We start from the raw sequence: 19,894 nt of genomic DNA, 5'->3' as shown, positions 1-19,894 counted from the left end.
CTGGCCAATACTGGATATTGTCTATTTTATTTGTTATTGAAGTTGGTGGTACGCCCGTCTATCAGCTCTCTCTCTGCCCCCCACCCCAAACTTCTGCCAAGACCTTCGCCTGGTCACATTCTATTTAAAGCTGTACCCTTGTTTCCCCATCATCCAACATATATGAATGAATACATGTGGAGATCTTTAGAGTGCCTACTGCCTTTTGAAGTTGACTACCACAGGTCACATCTTCTAATCCACCCGAATCACCGGCACCATCCGGAACACCACATGGGGTTTCACAGAACATGGTCATCAAAACAATTTTGTCTAACTATTTCTAAACTGAATCATTCACCATAAAAAACATAAAGAATATTAAATATTTGTATGCATGGTCCTTTCTTTTGCAGAAGATCAATTCAATTTAGTAGATGTTCTTAGGTCAGTTTAAAGAAAACGTTTTCAATACATCCTCTTATTTATAATTTACTACTAAACACACTAAAACGTGCAGCCAACCTCATGTCAGTTTATAGACAATAATACAAAAGTTCATTTTTTTAATAACTTTAACTGTTACCTTTTTGGGCCTCAGTTAATATACCTAGCATAAATGTCCTGATCTGAAGGATATGTGAATACAGTAGGATGAATGGTAGATAAGTTGAAATCCCATTGTCATTGATGAACTGTGTTTCATTCTGTAAGTCTGATTGGATGCTTTTGCCTTCTGACCCGCAGGCTGCTGAGTAGAGAATCACCCAGTGGTAAGACCAAGGCTGTTGTAAGAAGTATCCGCCTCAGAGGAGAGCAGAAGGAATTTCTAGAGGTAAAGAAGTTTATGATTCTCTTTCTTCTGCTCAACTGTTTTTTCCACTGAACTGAAGTTCATTAGTTAATGCACAATTTGTAATGTGCAAAAGGAGAGCTACAAAAAAGCCACTTCTTTGCAGTAACATATCTAACATAGACTGATGTTATTAAACACAGAGGGCTGAATTGCATAGATTGCACTGGTTACTAGAGTTGCACACCAATGCCGGTGCAGTTTTGCAATATAATTTCTAGTGCCCATTTTCTACAAAATACCCCGTTCCAAAATTAAATTTTTTCACTGGCCAATGTAGCCATCAATGACCGAGGTTACTTTGCCCAATAGGGCGAAGACGGCAATTACAAAAATGGGGTAACCCATGGTGAAAAGGACCTGGGTGAATAGCTAATACCAAAAACAATGGTCCTTGACAAGTGATCAATCTATCTGAGACAATATGCTTCGCTTAGTTAATTAGTTTGTCTATTCCTGAGCCCAAAGAAAAACACATAATTTTGTTTAAGAACAATGGCTCACAATATTCAATAATTAGTTCATATTGAAAAAGACAACATCCAAAACACTATGAAATTATATACATGCGTTTATTTTAGCCATTTAAGTATTAGAACAGAACGAGGTTGCTCCAAAGGGAGACGTGCAATAAGGGAAAGTGATAAAGGAGTGAGTGAATAAGACAAGAAATGAAAAGTTACATAGTAGTCAGAATATTCAATTAATTTTAGGCAATGTGGATTGGTTGTGATTCACCGTCCAGAGTCCAAGAAACCTGGTCACATTCATTAGGTACAAAATATTCAATATATTTCAAACATAGACCCCGTTGATGGTCTTGCACGGAGGAATGAATATGTGTCCCAGGTAGTTAAGGGTGGGCGTCGACGTTTCGACCCGTCTTGTTGGCCTTAAGGATATGTAAGCCTTGGCCGTGCGGGTCTTCATCAGGACCAAAGAGGGGGCAACCTGACTGGAAGGTGGTCTAAGCTGAAACACCTGTAACGTTAAAAAAGGGGGGAGTGTGAGGATGTTGACCTATTTAAAACATAATTAAAAGAGGAAGGTATCTAGTGTCAATCACATACCTAATTGGTTTTGAATCACAGGAATTTTCGGGATACCAATAAATGGAGGCCTTGAAGTCATAGGTCATTTAGTTCGTTCTGGGTGAAAGGAATCATACTGAATTCAATTCAAAGTATCAACGGAGACCTACAACGAGAGAATTTTATATCAGAAAACCGTGAAAAATAACTCTAGGGGCCATCAGACTGAGGAGAATAGGCTATGGCTGCCGTGTGTAGGTAGTAAATAAGCAGGAGTGACATCTTACCGCATCGGGAACCGTTGGCGGTGTGTCTGACGTTATGCCGAAATTCGTGCTGTGAACGATGTATCTGCCAGTTATTCCGAATTATTCGCCGATACACAGGAGTGAATCAAGGCTAAAAACAAAATCGAGGGGCATGGTCACTAAAACCTCAGGCTGAGTGGGTTAAAGATCTACGGTGTGAGTATACGGGTAGTAGAGACTTACCCAGCAAACACAGGAAATGTGTAGAGTCACGGAGCGTCTGTCTCCGTTCGCGCCTCAGTGCGAAATGAGCTTGACCGCGGCTTAGTACGGTTACCGGGACAACCGTATGCGGGTTAATGACGGTAAGCCCGGAAAGGGTAGAAAGACTAAACTAAGTCACAACGGGGTTGGAGCGGGGGTCCTAATAAGTGTATGCAATGTCTGTGGTGAGAAGAACAGATCAACATAACCTCTTGAGCAACAGGAGCGTATATCTCCGTACTGGCTCCCAAAGTAACGCCGCTGTTACGATCTAGTTACCAAGGCAACTGATATCCATGTGTTGGATAATTAACATCGTGACATACACTGGGAAGGACCCATTACCAATTGGAGCCCTTAACAAAAAACACATTGGACACATTAAATTACAACATTTTGGATGTACACGTGAGGTAACTTAATGACATACAGACAATATATAAACCAACAGTGTAGGTTAACAAGTCATATGTCCACATATATTGACAATTTAAAAACAGTAATGCATTTATCAAGCAAACCGGTGTCCATGTACTCTCGAACAATAATTAGTGCTGATTAAGGAGCCCTTTATACAAGGACTAAATTATTGTGGGTATAGGACCACTAAAGGAGGGATACAGTCTATCTGTGATTCATAATGGAAACTTGTTTGTTGGTTTCCTCAAGTTCGTTCAAGCCCCTGTTGACCGTGTCTAAAGAATGGATCCATCTATATTCCCGTTTGTACAGAATATCAGTGAAGTCCCCCCCTCTTAGGTTGGGTTTTACTTTTTCCAGAACCCACCATCTTAGGCTGTCTGCTGTATGTTCGAAATTGGTGAAATGTTCTACTAAGGGGGCACCGGGTGTCTTGCAGCGAATGCGGCTGCAATGTTGAAGTATCCTGCATTTAACCTTCTGGACAGTTTGGCCTACGTATAAAAAGTTACAAGGACAAGCGATTACATAAATAACCCCAGATGTGTTACAGTTGCTATGTTCTTTTAGTTTGTAGATGTGGTTGTTATGTGAGAATTCGTTGATGGTTCTGGTTAAGGCACAAGCTTTGCATGAACCACATTGATGGTGTCCCATAACCGGGGTACCCCATAGTGTAGTCTGTCCTACCGTCTGACTGGGAGGTAGTAGGGATTTGATCAAATGATCCCTAATATTTTTGCCTTTTCTGAAGGCGTGTAGAGGGGTGGGCATGTTCCCTAGTTCGTCAGCCACTAGGTGCCAATGCTGGTTAATGGCTTTTTTAATGGCATTACTTTTAGTATTGAACGTAGTCACACAAACCAAACGTTCCTCATTGGTCTTGTCTTTAGTTTTAGGGGTTAACAAAAATTCCCTGTGGTTGTGCCACGCACGTTTACGTGCTTTCTTCAGGAGTCTGATTGGGTAGCCACGATCTATCAATCTGGACAGTAGGCCTGCTGATTCCTCCCAGAAATGTTCTTTTTTTGAACAATTTCTACGAATACGTAAAAACTGTCCAAAAGGTAAATTATCACGTAAATTGCGGGGATGGTGGCTTGAGTAACGCAGTAGTGTATTTCTTTCACTGCTTTTCCTAAATAGTGTTGTGTATAGTTTACCTGATTCCGGGTCTGATTTGATTGTGATGTCAAGGAAGTCGATATTAGATCTACTGTAATTCATCGTGAATTGTATGTCAGGTGAACATGCGTTTTTCACCTTCCTGGGTCAATTCTTTATACAAACTAAAGGCGTGGCGATGGGGGCAAGCTTCGCCCCAAATCTGGCCATTATTTACATGAGTGAATTTGAACATCAATATGTCCTCAATCCACTAAACCCATATAGTGAGTGTATAGTACTGTGGCGTCGATACATCGACGATATTATATTCCTGTGGCGAGGTGATGAAGAGGATCTTAAAAAATTCCACCTTTGGTTGAACGCATGTTCACCTGACATACAATTCACGATGAATTACAGTAGATCTAATATCGACTTCCTTGACATCACAATCAAATCAGACCCGGAATCAGGTAAACTATACACAACACTATTTAGGAAAAGCAGTGAAAGAAATACACTACTGCGTTACTCAAGCCACCATCCCCGCAATTTACGTGATAATTTACCTTTTGGACAGTTTTTACGTATTCGTAGAAATTGTTCAAAAAAAGAACATTTCTGGGAGGAATCAGCAGCCCTACTGTCCAGATTGATAGATCGTGGCTACCCAATCAGACTCCTGAAGAAAGCACGTAAACGTGCGTGGCACAACCACAGGGAATTTTTGTTAACCCCTAAAACTAAAGACAAGACCAATGAGGAACGTTTGGTTTGTGTGACTACGTTCAATACTAAAAGTAATGCCATTAAAAAAGCCATTAACCAGCATTGGCACCTAGTGGCTGACGAACTAGGGAACATGCCCACCCGTCTACACGCCGTCAGAAAAGGAAAAAATATTAGGGATCATTTGATCAAATCCCTACTACCTCCCAGTCAGACGGTAGGACAGACTACACTATGGGGTACCCCGGTTATGGGACACCATCAATGTGGTTCATGCAAAGCTTGTGCCTTAACCAGAACCATCAACTAATTCTCACATAACAACCACATCTACAAACTAAAAGAACATAGCAACTGTAACACATCTGGGGTTATTTATGTAATCGCTTGTCCTTGTAACTTTTTATACGTAGGCCAAACTGTCCAGAAGGTTAAATGCAGGATACTTCAACATTGCAGCCGCATTCGCTGCAAGACACCCGGTGCCCCCTTAGTAGAACATTTCACCAATTTCGAACATACAGCAGACAGCCTAAGATGGTGGGTTCTGGAAAAAGTAAAACCCAACCTAAGAGGGGGGGACTTCACTGATATTCTGTACAAACGGGAATATAGATGGATCCATTCTTTAGACACGGTCAACAGGGGCTTGAACGAACTTGAGGAAACCAACAAACAAGTTTCCATTATGAATCACAGATAGACTGTATCCCTCCTTTAGTGGTCCTATACCCACAATAATTTAGTCCTTGTATAAAGGGCTCCTTAATCAGCACTAATTATTGTTCAAGAGTACATGGACACCGGTTTGCTTGATAAATGCATTACTGTTTTTAAATTGTCAATATATGTGGACATATGACTTGTTAACCTACATTGTTGGTTTATATATTGTCTGTATGTCATTAAGTTACCTCACGTGTACATCCAAAATGTTGTAATTTAATGTGTCCAATCTGTTTTTTGTTAAGGGCTCCAATTGGTAATGGGTCCTTCCCAGTGTATGTCACGATGTTAATTATCCAACACATGGATATCAGTTGTCTTGGTAACTAGATCGTAACAGCGGCGTTACTTTGGGAGCCAGTACGGAGATATACGCTCCTGTTGCTCAAGAGGTTATGTTGATCTGTTCTTCTCACCACAGAAATTGCATACACTTATTAGGACCCCCGCTCCAACCCCGTTGTGACTTAGTTTAGTCTTTCCGGGCTTACCGTCATTAACCCGCATACGTTTGTCCCGGTAACCGTACTAATCCGCGGTCGAGCTCATTTCGCACTGAGGCGCGAACGGAGACAGACGCTCCGTGACTCTACACATTTCCTGTGTTTGCTGGGTAAGTCTCTACTACCCGTATACTCACACCGTAGATCTTTAACCCACTCAGCCTGAGGTTTTAGTGACCATGCCCCTCGATTTTGTTTTTAGCCTTGATTCACTCCTGTGTATCGGCGAATAATTCGGAATAACTGGCAGATACATCGTTCACAGCACGAATTTCGGCATAACGTCAGACACACCGCCAACGGTTCCCGATGCGGTAAGATGTCACTCCTGCTTATTTACTACCTACACACGGCAGCCATAGCCTATTCTCCTCAGTCTGATGGCCCCTAGAGTTATTTTTCACGGTTTTCTGATATAAAATTCTCTCGTTGTAGGTCTCCGTTGATACTTTGAATTGAATTCAGTATGATTTCTTTCACCCAGAACGAACTAAATGACCTATGACTTCAAGGCCTCCATTTATTGGTATCCCGAAAATTCCTGTGATTCAAAACCAATTAGGTATGTGATTGACACTAGATACCTTCCTCTTTTAATTATGTTTTAAATAGGTCAACATCCTCACACTCCCCCCTTTTTTAACGTTACAGGTGTTTCAGCTTAGACCACCTTCCAGTCAGGTTGCCCCCTCTTTGGTCCTGATGAAGACCCGCACGGGTCATAGTGTTTTGGATGTTGTCTTTTTCAATATGAACTAATTATTGAATATTGTGAGCCATTGTTCTTAAACAAAATTATGTGTTTTTCTTTGGGCTCAGGAATAGACAATAGGGCGAAGGGCACTTCTGCACCGTACTTATGTGTTTTTTTAGTGATGTATGTGAATTAATGGAAAAACGAAAACTGAAAAACCACATTGAAAGTAACCACATTTTGGCAAAACAGTTTTAAGGTAAGGCAATTTTACGGAAATACAATTAAATTGTAAGTTAAAATAAGCATTTTATATGGAAAGATAATTGTAAGGAAAAATCCAAAATTACATTACGTTTCAGTGGAGTTGGGGGGAAGTACGAGTGTTTTGGGGTTCAGGGATTGATGATGTGTAGGGGTGATGAGCTTTTAGGGTTCACGGATGAGTGGAGTTTAGAGCTGGTGGGGTTTGTTGGGGTTCAGTTATGGGTGGAGTTTAGGGGCAGTGAAGGGTGTTTGTGGTCTCGGAATGGGTGGATTTTAGGGCTGGTGGGTGGATTTAGGGGATCAGGAATTGGTGGAGTGTATGGGCAGGAAGAGTTTTAGAGTTCAGGAATGGGTGGAGTTTCAGATTGTGAGGGTTTTTAAGGGTTTGAGGATGGGTGAAGTTTAGATGTAGAAAGGGCTATTAGGGTTCGGGATGGTTGGAGTTTAGGGATGGTGAGCTGTTCACAGTCAAGGATGGGTGGTGTTTAGCAGTGGTGCAGGTTTTTCAGGGTTCAGGGATGGCTGGGCTGTTGTAGAAAGGGAGTATTTGGGATTCAGGAATTTCTGGAGTTTAAGGGTAGTGAGTGGTTTTAGGTTTCAGGGATGGGTAGACTTTAGGGGTAGAAAGGGCTTTTAACGTTCAGGAATGGGTGGAGATTTACGATTAGGGATGGGTACTTTAAGTGTGGTGAGGGGATTTTAGGGTTCAGGTATTTGTTGAAGTTTAGAGGTAGGAAGGGCCTTTATAGTTCAGTGACGGGCAAGGTTTAAGGGGCAGTGATGGGTGTAGTTTAGCCTTGTTGAAGCATTTTTAGGGGGAAGGGATAGATGGTGTTTAGAGCTTGTGAGGATTTAGGGATGGATGATGTTTAGTGTTGGTAATGACTCAGGAAATTAAAAAAGCATCTAAAGTAATTGCTTGATTGTGTAAAAAATATAAATCCTAAATAATGTTCCCTGAAGTAGAGCAATGAAATAAATGCCTCAGACAAAAATGTTTCCAAAAGAAAGACCTGGAACCTTTGCAGGCACCCCTTGAACCCTAAGCTTGCAAAAGCCAATTTCGAGAAGAAAAAACATTCTGTGAATTGGTTTCCATAAAATGGCAACTGATATTCCCTTAATCAGTTCAGGTGAAACAGTTTCTCAGTACCATATTCCATAAAATCGATTTTACATGAAATCGCCTTGTGGAAATATGGATTTTTCTGGTCAGTTATGTCCCCTATCTTGGACCCCAACGGTTCTATGTGCATGTTACAAGTACATGTATGTTCCCTCCAGTTCCAGTTATGAAGACGCAAATACATGTGCGTCCACCGTTAACATGTCCTCTGTTGATCCGCCATAAATGGGCCGGATATTCCCTTCCTAAGTACGAAAGGCCACCGCCTTTATATGGTTCACTTATGCCATTTTACAGTCCAGGCAAGTAGGCCCTGATTCTGTCATCGAACTCTTCTTGCCTTTTGCCTCTGAAAACTCCAGTCTGAGCCTGCATCTGTGACCATGAACTTTGTCTCATTCTCTGCGCGGCTCACGAAGCCTGACATCAGCCTATTCTCTGCCAAGAACTGTATTTCACCTTCGAGTTATCTGCTTCACCCCTTAGCCGATGCATTCCTGTCTAGTAGTTCAAGTAAACATTCTTCCAGCTACCGAGCAAAAGGCCCGGCTTCTCTGTCTTTATGCAAGTAATTCATAGTCCTGTTACCATGGAATATTCCTACCCCCTCGCATTTAGTATAGACACTTAGACGCTTGTACACGCACGCACAGTCAGTATAGAATAGATTCTGTCCGAGAGTCCTTCTTTTGTGGATAACATAGTTCTTTAAACATAGGATGTTAGATATGATTTGGGATTAGGTTGACTTGACCCCCCAGACTTTTCGTCTCCACATGTAGAGCTAAATGTCAAGTCCCCTTCACCCCCAGTTGCACGTCAATCACACGTCATGTTGCTGCGCGCGCATCTATGCCAAGTATTATCTTATAGATCCACCTATATATGACATCATAACCAATTATGTTCCTTTTTACTCCTTATTACACCCATTTTCGGTTACGCATATGAATCGTCATTTTCCTTATCAATTGTTACGCCTACTGCATTCGCTTCATTGTAATGTATGTACTATAAAAGTCATTTCTTGTCAATAAAGTATGTACTTCACTTCCTGAACCTCCGTGGTGATGGAACTTGGAGCAACCGATTATAATCGTTCATTGGAATAAAGCCCATTCCGAACCTCTGATACCACGGATTCTGCCTCTCATTTTACTGAGCTGTTTTATTATGTTTCCGTATCAAATTAAGTCCAGGTAATGAAAATTATTTACCACATGAATGGCGCCCGAACAGGGACACTTTCTCATCTCACGCGCCGGCGGTGAGTTGCAGGCCCAGTCTCCTGCCACAGCTGGACGGACAATAACGCGTACCAGCAGGATTTCCTGTATCTCCCTCCGGTCAAGCGGGGGCGACTGAGGCTGCGATCAACACCCAGACGAGGCGGTGAGAAGTGCGAAGTATCCCGACCAGAGCCTAGCTGAGAGAACAAGATCCGAGGTATACAGAGGCCCACCAGTTTCCGAAGTCCCAAGTCGAGTCCAGTGTCCGAAGTGTTCGAGTCGAGTCCAATCCGGTTCAAGTTCAGTCGAGTTTCCGAGGCCTTCCGTTTCCGAGCTACCCGGTGAGTACCATTACTGGGGAGGCTTTCTGACGTGCACATAGTTTGTGCCGGTCAAGACGGGTTTGGGTACACAAATCCGGTCTGCACTGTTTCAGCAGTGTATCTGTACTGTTTAGCAGTATATCAAGTATATAATTCAGTAAATGTCGAGTATTATGTTTAGTGATTTAAGTTCTCCTTAGATCGTCATCATTGTTCATTGTTCAGGTAAATGTTAAATGTTAAATGTTTTAAGTACGTTCTGCATATTGTGGTATGAATGACTGTTCATTATTGTGTTTATGGTATTAAGTTTGTTCAAAATCAAGTATCAGATCAGTTTTCAATATGCCACTCTTTTCGAAACTAAGACAGATCACAACTAGAAAAGGGGTACTCGAAGAAGCTGTTCCCATTCCTCCTAGGGACACTCCAGGGTACTTCATGTATCACAAACATGGCCTAGACGCCATATTATTTCTTGATCTATGGGTAGACTACACCAAGGAATTACCAGAAAGTCAGAGGTGGCCCGCAGCGGGGACCTGGGATGCAGAGTGCATCGTGAAAGTAGAGGAAGAATTATGGAAAAGGAAAGCTAGACAATCACAGAAAGACGCCATTGAATTATGGCGTAAAGAATCACATAGACGAACAGAAAAAGCACGTAGACAGGAAGAGAAGAGTAAAGAAAAATCAAATGAAGTCCGAGAAAATCTATTAATTGAAGAAGGTGCACGAGTGAAATCAGAACAAGTAGACAGACAAAGAAATGCCCTTATGAATGGTATGTATCCCCTTCTGGCTGAAGGATTACCTAAGGCTACTCCAGAAATACCAAAAGACTTGCCAACCCCATTATTTCCAATAAAGGTACATCCTAAGGGGCATCCTAGAACCGCAGAAGATGTTTTTCTTTCCTCATATTTAGATGATGCAGCTCCCGAGTATGCTAATTCCGCCCCACATAGACCGCCTATCAGGGAGGTTCAACGCCAAGACCCAGTACCCGTATCCCTACAGCAACAGATCGTGTCACAAGTTCCGACAAGCACATCTGTTTCTACATCTGTTCCTACAGCTGCTTCTATAGCTGTGTCCACACCTATAGTTGCTGTGTCACGTTCAACGAATCCTTTCACACCCGACACCCCAGATGGGGCTACGGGAGGTGCTAGTAACATTTTCTCTACGCCACCCAGAATAAATAAACTTACCTTTCAAGAGTCAGCACACTCACGTACCCCCAAACTCATAAATGCCCGTACGCTTAAGGAACTCCTTATAGATTGTAGATATGACCCTGTGCCCGGCAAAGAGGACGAAATGACCCTAGCATCATTACGTATCAGACGAGCCGCAGTGTATTTAGGGAAATTACCAGGAATGACTGCACATCTAGATAATATATATCATTTTGTCCAAACCGGACGAGATTCTGAATGTATTAACAGAGCTATGGAATACCAGAAAGTGGAAATACAGGGGGAACTGTTACGTTTCCTCATAAATTGTGTGATCAGAAATCAAGACCGACCAGGGGTAGACCCGGAAGCAATGCAAATTCTTACCAGATGGAGTCAGAATATATCAGAAGGAAGACATGATAAGCAGAATTGTATAATAGCCATGTGCCGAAAGATCAGAAAAGAAATAGAACGCCTACACGAAGAAAGATTAGCGGTAGACCAGTTCGATCAAAGCGAGGAAGAAGGATCAGGACTGCCCACAGGACAGTCAGAAACTATAGCCTATGTAGGTAGAAGAAGATCTTGTAATAGTACTAGATGTCTTACTGATCCGATACGTCCGATGTGTCTAGAAAATAACAGAAAATTTCAAACACCCATAGTCCATATAAGGTCTAACGAGCATTCGTTCCAAACAGCTGACAAATTACTCCGAGAACGAAGGGGTTATCATTTCCTCGATTCTATGGATGAACAAGAATTAGCCAGGTCAGCTGTCCATTGGGTTGACAGTCCCGGAAAATATAGTGATGATACAGTAGCACGCGCATTTTTGAATCTCACCCCGGATGAACAGCGGTTAGCTGGGATTTATATGATTCAACAACTCATTATACTATATCAGAGTCAGCATTCGGACCCTGGTCCCTTACCTGATATATTGACTGAATTACTCATGAATAGATGGAGAGGTTCAGGTACTAAATTAATTAAAGAAATTCTAGAATCAAGAAAGCAGTATATTCTTTTTGTATGTTCAGACCGTGTCTCATTGCCCATCAAGGAAAGAACCACGTATTACATGGATAGACAGAATCCCTTACGAGAAGTGCACCCAATAAAGGGCGAGGACAACGAGTTTAAGCGCGTATTTGTATATACGCCCATATCAAAAATAGAATTGTTAGAAATGAAGAAAGTGGTACCCAGTCATGACAAAGATCCAGCGGGTTTTCACCGAGAAATTAAAGACATGCTACTCATGGGAGAGTATACCTATCCCGACATTATGACAATATTAAAGGTATTGATGCCTGCTGGCATTTATGAGAAACTCAGGGAAAAGGAGTGGGAGGTAGGAGACCAAAAGATAGAATGGTCAGTATTAGAAGCAGAAGAAAAGGCCCGAACTGCAGGAGCAGGACTCGGGGATAAAACTAAAGCACTACCAGGTTTATTAGTACAGGTACTGCCACGTTTATTAACTACGAAAAAGGAAGATTGGGGTACAATTTCAGCCTGTAAACAGAAGCAAGATGAAGACACTAGTGATTACTATGCCCGATTTGAAAAATGTTTTGGTATAAATAGTGGCATAAAAGCAAGTAGCGAATCATACCCACATCTGTTTGTAACAAAATTAGTGGAAAATGCCCTGCCCCAAGTAAAGAATAGAGTATTAAAATTCGAGAGTACCTGGCAAGGTAACACTCCATCACAAATGTTACAAATGTTACAATACCATCACAATAGAATTAGAGAGGAACAAGAACATGAACACAGACGCATGAAAGACACAAAAATGAAAATGCTAGTTTCTCAGACAGTTCCAGCTGAGGGACATAAAAAGGGTATGACACATTCCGGTGATTCAGCAGGACCTGTAAAAGGGACATGCAATTATTGTAAAAAGCCAGGTCATTACGTACACGATTGTCCAGTTTTGAAACATAATATCGCCATAGGTAATACAAAAGAAAGACCACGGCCACCTAGACAGGATCAGAATGAACAAGGAGCCTTGCAACATGCACAGTCCATGCCAGCTCCACCCCAGTCTGTACAGTTTGTGCCAGCTGCACCAGCGCTGCCCGTTGCTGCCACACAAACCACGACACGACAACTGTACCAGACCGCACAGTACGACTATCCTGATTACCAACGATACGCATGAACCAGCCTAGAGAGGGAAGTTGACTTACCCCTTATCGAGATCCCTGTAGATCAAGAAGGACCTTATGTACATAGTGAATTGTTAGGCCAAGACAGAAAATTTTTACTCGATACAGGGGCAAGTCGAACGACCATAAAACGTAGTGAAGTTCCAGGGGCACCCCTCTCAGGCTCTCAGAATATTTCCCTTGGTTTTTCAGGAAAACCTATTGTTAATGAAGTGTCACAACCTCTTCCACTTACGATAGGACCTTTGACCCGAACTACCGATTTATTGCTTACTAAATCATGTCCAGAAAACCTGTTAGGAATAAAAACATTGAAAGCTCTAGGAGCTATAATATGTTGTTCTCCGGAAGGAGTAAGATTGTTTTTACGTGATTTTAAAGGTCACTATGTATCTAGAGACATGGACCCCCGACTGCAGACTTTACCTACACATCTATGGGCACAAGGCCCTACTGATGTTGGTTGCATGAATATTACACCATATCGAGTCACATTAAAGGCAGGAGTGGTACTACCACGAATGCGACAATACAAGTTACCACCAGATGCTGTAGTGGCTTTACTACAAATCATTGACGAGCTCATTGCCCAAGGAGTGGTTGTGGAAACAGACTCCAATGTATGTAATTCACCAATAATTCCGATTCTTAAACGAACAGATCCAAAGGCCCCGCCAGTATATCGATTGGTTATTGATCTGCGCGAATTAAACAAATGTATTGTGCCACAATTCCCTGTGGTCCCCGATATCTCATCATTATTGACAGCCATTGATTCCGAAGCAACATTCTTTACTGTAATTGATCTTAAAAACGCCTTTTTCAGCGTCCCAATAGATCCGGAAAGTCAATATTTGTTCGGATTTAGTTTAAATGGACGTAGCTTTAAATTCTCACGCGCACCTCAAGGATTTACAGAAAGCCCCAGCATCTATAGCCAAGCACTGAAACGAGAACTCGACAGTATCCACATGCCAGTTAACACTGCCTTGCTTCAATATGTCGATGATCTGCTGATCACCGCCCGAAGCGAACCCGAATGTGAAAAAGCATCACTGACAGTTTTACAATTTCTAGCAGAAAAGGGACACAAGGTGTCCCCTTCTAAGCTGCAATTCTGTGTCCAGCGAGTTATTTATCTTGGACACTCGCTGTCCAAGGAGGGAAGGCAGCTTACACCAGACCGCATTCAGTTAATAGCTAACATGCCAATACCCAAGACACAAAAGGAGGTGCGGGCTTTTATAGGCCTCACTTCATATTGTAGACAGTGGATTCCCCAGTATGCATTTCTAGCAAAATCGCTCATTCAGTTGACAACACAGGAGGCAGCCACATCGACTGTTCTCCCTTGGACCCAGGAACATACACAAGCTTTTGAAAGCCTAAAGAAAGCTTTATGTCAAGCACCTGTTTTAGCAACGCCATGTTACAGAAAACATTTTACACTCTTTGTTACAGAACGCGAAGGTACTGCCCTGTCAGTACTCACACAGGAACAAGCAGGAGCACACAAACCATGTGCTTATTTTTCTAGTACATTAGATCCCGTAGCTCAGGCTCTGCCTGCGTGCCTGAAATCAGTGGCAGCGACAGCTTTAACAATCAGACAAAGCGATGCCATAGTGTTAGGACATCCATTGACAGTACAAGTACCACACGCCGTAGAGGTTCTTGTGAATCGAACGCAAACACAACACTTGACTATTGCGCGACTTACAGGGTACGAACTTACATTGTTTCAGCCACATATAGAAATCAGACGTTGTAACACATTGAATCCTGCCACACTTTTACCTGTAAATGGAACAGACCCATTAGCTCATGATTGTATTGATGTTATTACAATCACGACGAAACCCAGACAAGACTTGACAGATGTTCCATTGTCAGATCCAGACCTGACGTTGTATGTAGATGGTTCATGTATGAGAACAAGTACAGGAGAGTTAGTGGCTGCTTACGCAGTCACAACAGATACTGAGGTCATTGAAACAAATCATATAAATACTTTGTCCGCTCAAGCAGCAGAGCTCGTCGCTCTGACACAAGCCTGTATTCAAGCTACAAATAAAAAAGTCAACATATACACTGATTCACGTTATGCATTCGGAGTTGTACATGACTTCGGCGTGCTGTGGCGAGAGAGAGGTTATTTAACTTCCCACGGTGCCCACATTCAGCACGGACCCCTCATTCATGCCTTATTAGATGCGATACATCTACCGATTGCAATATCGATTATGAAATGCAAAGCACATACGAAAGTTACTGATATCATTTCTCAAGGCAATGATTTAGCTGACAGAACAGCTAAACAGACTGCTCAAACACAAACATCCGACATGACAAAGACAATAGTCCCGACACATTGTATGACAGTTAAAGATCCTACTTTTGACGTAATTGACATCCAGACACATGCTACATCAGAAGAAATAAAGAAATGGACTGAATTAGGAGGGATCCAAACGGATCAAGGATGGATGATGAAGGAAAAGTCCGTGTGGTTCCTTCCTGATTCAATGGTCCAAGTTATAATTAACACTATACATAGTCCAGCACATCTAGGAGAAAAAGCTATGCTGGACAGCATTCAACACATTTGGTTCAATAAACATTTACGAGCAGCAGCCAAACAAAAGGTCCGTACCTGTATGATCTGTTGCCAGTTCAACCCAGGAAAAAGTGTTCCCGTAGAACAAGGTGGATTTCATCCTCCTAATCACCCTTTTGAAGTCCTCCAGATGGATTATATCCAGATGGAACGATGTCGAGGATTCAAATATGTTCTCGTAGTTGTCTGCGCTCTGTCCCGCTGGACGGAGGCATACCCGGTTTCAGATTACACTGCCCCGACTACTGCCAAACAGCTAGTTCGAGAATTCTTCCCACGATACGGTTTACCACGTGTTGTTCACTCAGATAACGGCCAGCCGTTCTCATCCGAATTAATGAAACATGTTTCACTTTTGTTAGGTTATCAGTGGAAATTCAACTGTGTCCGACACCCTGAGGCAGCAGGTCTCGTAGAAAGACATAATCAGACACTGAAAATTAGATTGTCCAAAATATGCAAGGAGAAAGGTGTCGACTGGGTAGTAGCACTACCAGTTGCACTCTTTTTCACAAGAATGGTAGCACACTCTCGAACAGGGCTATCCCCGTATGAGGTGATCTTCGGCAGACCACCAAATATGTGGGGGACGCCTATACCACGCAAAATAACTGATATTGACTGTAATATGCTGACAGATTACTTGGCTTCCTTGATGTCTGCACTACAATCTTGTCGTTCACAGGTAGCTGCAGCCTTTCCCGACAACACTGAGGTGAAACCCCATGACGTAGTTCCGGGGGACCTTGTGCTTGTGAGAAATTTCGACCGAAAGACCCAGCTGGAGCCCAGGTGGAAGGCACCCAAATTGGTCCTACTGACCACAAGGACAGCCGTGAAGATCGAGGGCAGGAAAGGATGGGTGCATTCAAGTCATATCAAGAAATTTCATGGACTTCCTTCAGATGTAAACAGCCCACCTCGTGTGTCCTCACCAATTGACTCAAAACTACCTCTGGCTGAGGCCGACAGTAAAGAACTCTATAATCTAAAATTAAGGCCTAGGCCGTCAGACGATTTGATTGTTTAAGTCCTCTCCTAGGTGAAGCGGTTGAATCTGTCTCCGACATGTATCGCCTAGACCTGAATCATGGACAGTCGCGAAAAATGATGAAACGACAGGCGTATTGTAAATCACTGCGTAGCCATTGCATAGTGACATTATTAATCTTGTTTTTCTTAAGTCTTTTAATAATTACTGCAAGTATATTGTTGCACATATATTACCCTATTGCCAGAAACGTTTACAATGTTACTGCTGAACATTCTTTTAGTGACTTACCCCCGCATGAATTGTCTTATAGACTTGCGCTGCGCAATAACACTTTCATTAGTATGTTACATCATTCCCATCAGACTAGTAATGCAACTAATTGTTGGGTGTGTGGCCGGCTCCCTCCCTATCAGAATTATGAAGGAGTCCTGCCTTTCTTTCCACATCCGTTTACACATAATGGCTCCTGTGGAGCATGGTTCAGTTTAATCAATTCCATAGACTCAGATACAGCCGTCTACCAAGACCAGTGGGTATGGGGAAATCTGAACCTAGTTTTATTCAAAGTCTGTTACCCTGACAAGGAGGGTCGCCCCAAAGGAACAGGAACTGATCTAGAAAATGAAGTATATGGATTAGGTAACTTTACTCCTAATCTCATGGTTCTAAATGTCGAATCCGAAGTTGAACTAGTTTTACCAACCATGTCAGTATTCCCAGCGAAAGGTGAATTGTGTGTAAGAAAAGTTGGTTCCATACATATGGGCCATAGTAAATGCACTACTACAGTAGAATTCCGTGATCAAGGTAAATCTTCATTTAGAGCTTATCGCCACTCCTACTTTATATGTGGTCAGACTGCATATATGCGTCTACCTCTAGATTGGGATGGTACCTGCTACATTGCATTCCTTTTGCCACCTGTTTTCCTAGCTCCTCCTGATTATTATAGAAATATTCATTTAGTACACAACAGAGAGCGGAGAGATCTCCCGATTGTCGATTACACTGAAACAGCATGGGAAAAATACACAGATTTCAATAAAGGCATCTTTCCCTATATAGGTACTGTTACTAATAGTAAGCTGATACGTAGATTAACTAGAACCCTTGAAGCAGTAGTGAATGAAACTATTTCCGCCTTAGGCAATTTAACAGAAGAGCAGTCTGCTATGCGGATTGTTGTGCTTCAAAATCGTCTTGTCCTTGACGTCATCCTGGCCGATAGGGGCGGAGCTTGTAGGGTCATCGGATCAAGCTGTTGCATATTCATACCAGAAAATTCGCCATCTGTATATAAAGCTATAACCCGCCTTCATAAGATTGTAAGCCAGATACACCAGAATCCAGGCACCTGGACTTGGCCCGGTTGGTTTTGGAGCGTGATATCAGCCTGGGGATGGAGAGTCCTATCCTTCCTAGGTATTGGCCTTCTCATATTATTCAGTTGCTGTCTATGTCTGCAATGTGGACCAGCGATTTGTGGTGTGTGTGCCACATCGTGCATTCCACATCAAGATTTTCATTCAAGATCCCGGAAGAAGAAAGAAGAACAAATGATGCTATATGAACAGATCAATGGATTAATGAAGATCGATATCTCTTGACGGGCAAGTAGGGGACAAGGAGGGAATGTGGAAATATGGATTTTTCTGGTCAGTTATGTCCCCTATCTTGGACCCCAACGGTTCTATGTGCATGTTACAAGTACATGTATGTTCCCTCCAGTTCCAGTTATGAAGACGCAAATACATGTGCGTCCACCGTTAACATGTCCTCTGTTGATCCGCCATAAATGGGCCGGATATTCCCTTCCTAAGTACGAAAGGCCACCGCCTTTATATGGTTCACTTATGCCATTTTACAGTCCAGGCAAGTAGGCCCTGATTCTGTCATCGAACTCTTCTTGCCTTTTGCCTCTGAAAACTCCAGTCTGAGCCTGCATCTGTGACCATGAACTTTGTCTCATTCTCTGCGCGGCTCACGAAGCCTGACATCAGCCTATTCTCTGCCAAGAACTGTATTTCACCTTCGAGTTATCTGCTTCACCCCTTAGCCGATGCATTCCTGTCTAGTAGTTCAAGTAAACATTCTTCCAGCTACCGAGCAAAAGGCCCGGCTTCTCTGTCTTTATGCAAGTAATTCATAGTCCTGTTACCATGGAATATTCCTACCCCCTCGCATTTAGTATAGACACTTAGACGCTTGTACACGCACGCACAGTCAGTATAGAATAGATTCTGTCCGAGAGTCCTTCTTTTGTGGATAACATAGTTCTTTAAACATAGGATGTTAGATATGATTTGGGATTAGGTTGACTTGACCCTCCAGACTTCTGTCGCCACATGTAGAGCTAAATGTCAAGTCCCCTTCACCCCCAGTTGCACGTCAATCACACGTCATGTTGCTGCGCGCGCATCTATGCCAAGTATTATCTTATAGATCCACCTATATATGACATCATAACCAATTATGTTCCTTTTTACTCCTTATTACACCCATTTTCGGTTACGCATATGAATCGTCATTTTCCTTATCAATTGTTACGCCTACTGCATTCGCTTCATTGTAATGTATGTACTATAAAAGTCATTTCTTGTCAATAAAGTATGTACTTCACTTCCTGAACCTCCGTGGTGATGGAACTTGGAGCAACCGATTATAATCGTTCATTGGAATAAAGCCCATTCCGAACCTCTGATACCACGGATTCTGCCTCTCATTTTACTGAGCTGTTTTATTATGTTTCCGTATCAAATTAAGTCCAGGTAATGAAAATTATTTACCACAGCCTACAACTGGTTTTTGGTCTTCTTACGTGCGGGAGGGCACAGAAGTAATAAATTAAATAGGTAGCAGCTTGTGCTCACTCAGTGTCCAGACTTACTTATGTGTCTGATGCATTGCCAGGGAATCCAAGGCGTGAATGAAGGTCAAAAGCAAGGACTAAACACTGCTGATGAGGCAGGCCTCTCTACAATGTGCTGCTACTGTGCCCTGAATCTTTTGCCGCTCATTCTCAGTGAAGTGGAAGTTGCATTCAATCCTGTGCTGCTTGCTTTTCACTTCCTGACCACACCAGCCCACTGGGTTTTGCCAAGGGTTGGCTCTATTTGTGGCTTTGTCACCTATTCCCTGAAGCCACCTCAACCCTTCCATCATTCTACCTCATGTGAAAGTCAGTCCTTTGGTAGATTTTAGGTGGGTGCATACATGTATCCTTTGTATCTACTGCACTCAGGCCGGGTCTTGCCTCATATTTACCATGCCTGGTCTGCTCATTTTGAATGAAATGAGGTACTTAAGTCACCTCCCCACATACACATTACGGACTCTGGTTCCATGACCCTCCCTGTGTGGGAGTGTGCGGGACTCATGCAAAGTGTGTTGATCTACATCCAACTTCAGGAAGGAATC

The 19,894-nt window shown here is 42.5% G+C and overlaps 1 protein-coding gene across 3 annotated transcripts in view; it reads left to right on the top strand.

Moving 5' to 3' along the window:
* LOC146797845 (acylamino-acid-releasing enzyme-like) overlaps positions 1-19,894 on the top strand; it is a 342,949-nt gene that overhangs the window by 63,848 nt on the left and 259,207 nt on the right. For all 3 annotated transcript variants that reach the window (XM_085625041.1, XM_085625040.1, XM_085625042.1), the window contains exon 4: positions 727-814. In XM_085625041.1, the coding sequence (XP_085481167.1) occupies positions 727-814 (88 nt within the window). The remainder of the gene's footprint in view (positions 1-726; positions 815-19,894) is intronic.

Source organism: Triturus cristatus, chromosome 9 (genome assembly GCF_964204655.1).
Source record: "Triturus cristatus chromosome 9, aTriCri1.1, whole genome shotgun sequence".
Taxonomy (NCBI): Eukaryota; Metazoa; Chordata; class Amphibia; order Caudata; family Salamandridae; genus Triturus; species Triturus cristatus.
Note: the sequence above shows the minus strand (reverse complement) of the source record. Positions and strands in the feature narration are given on the sequence as shown.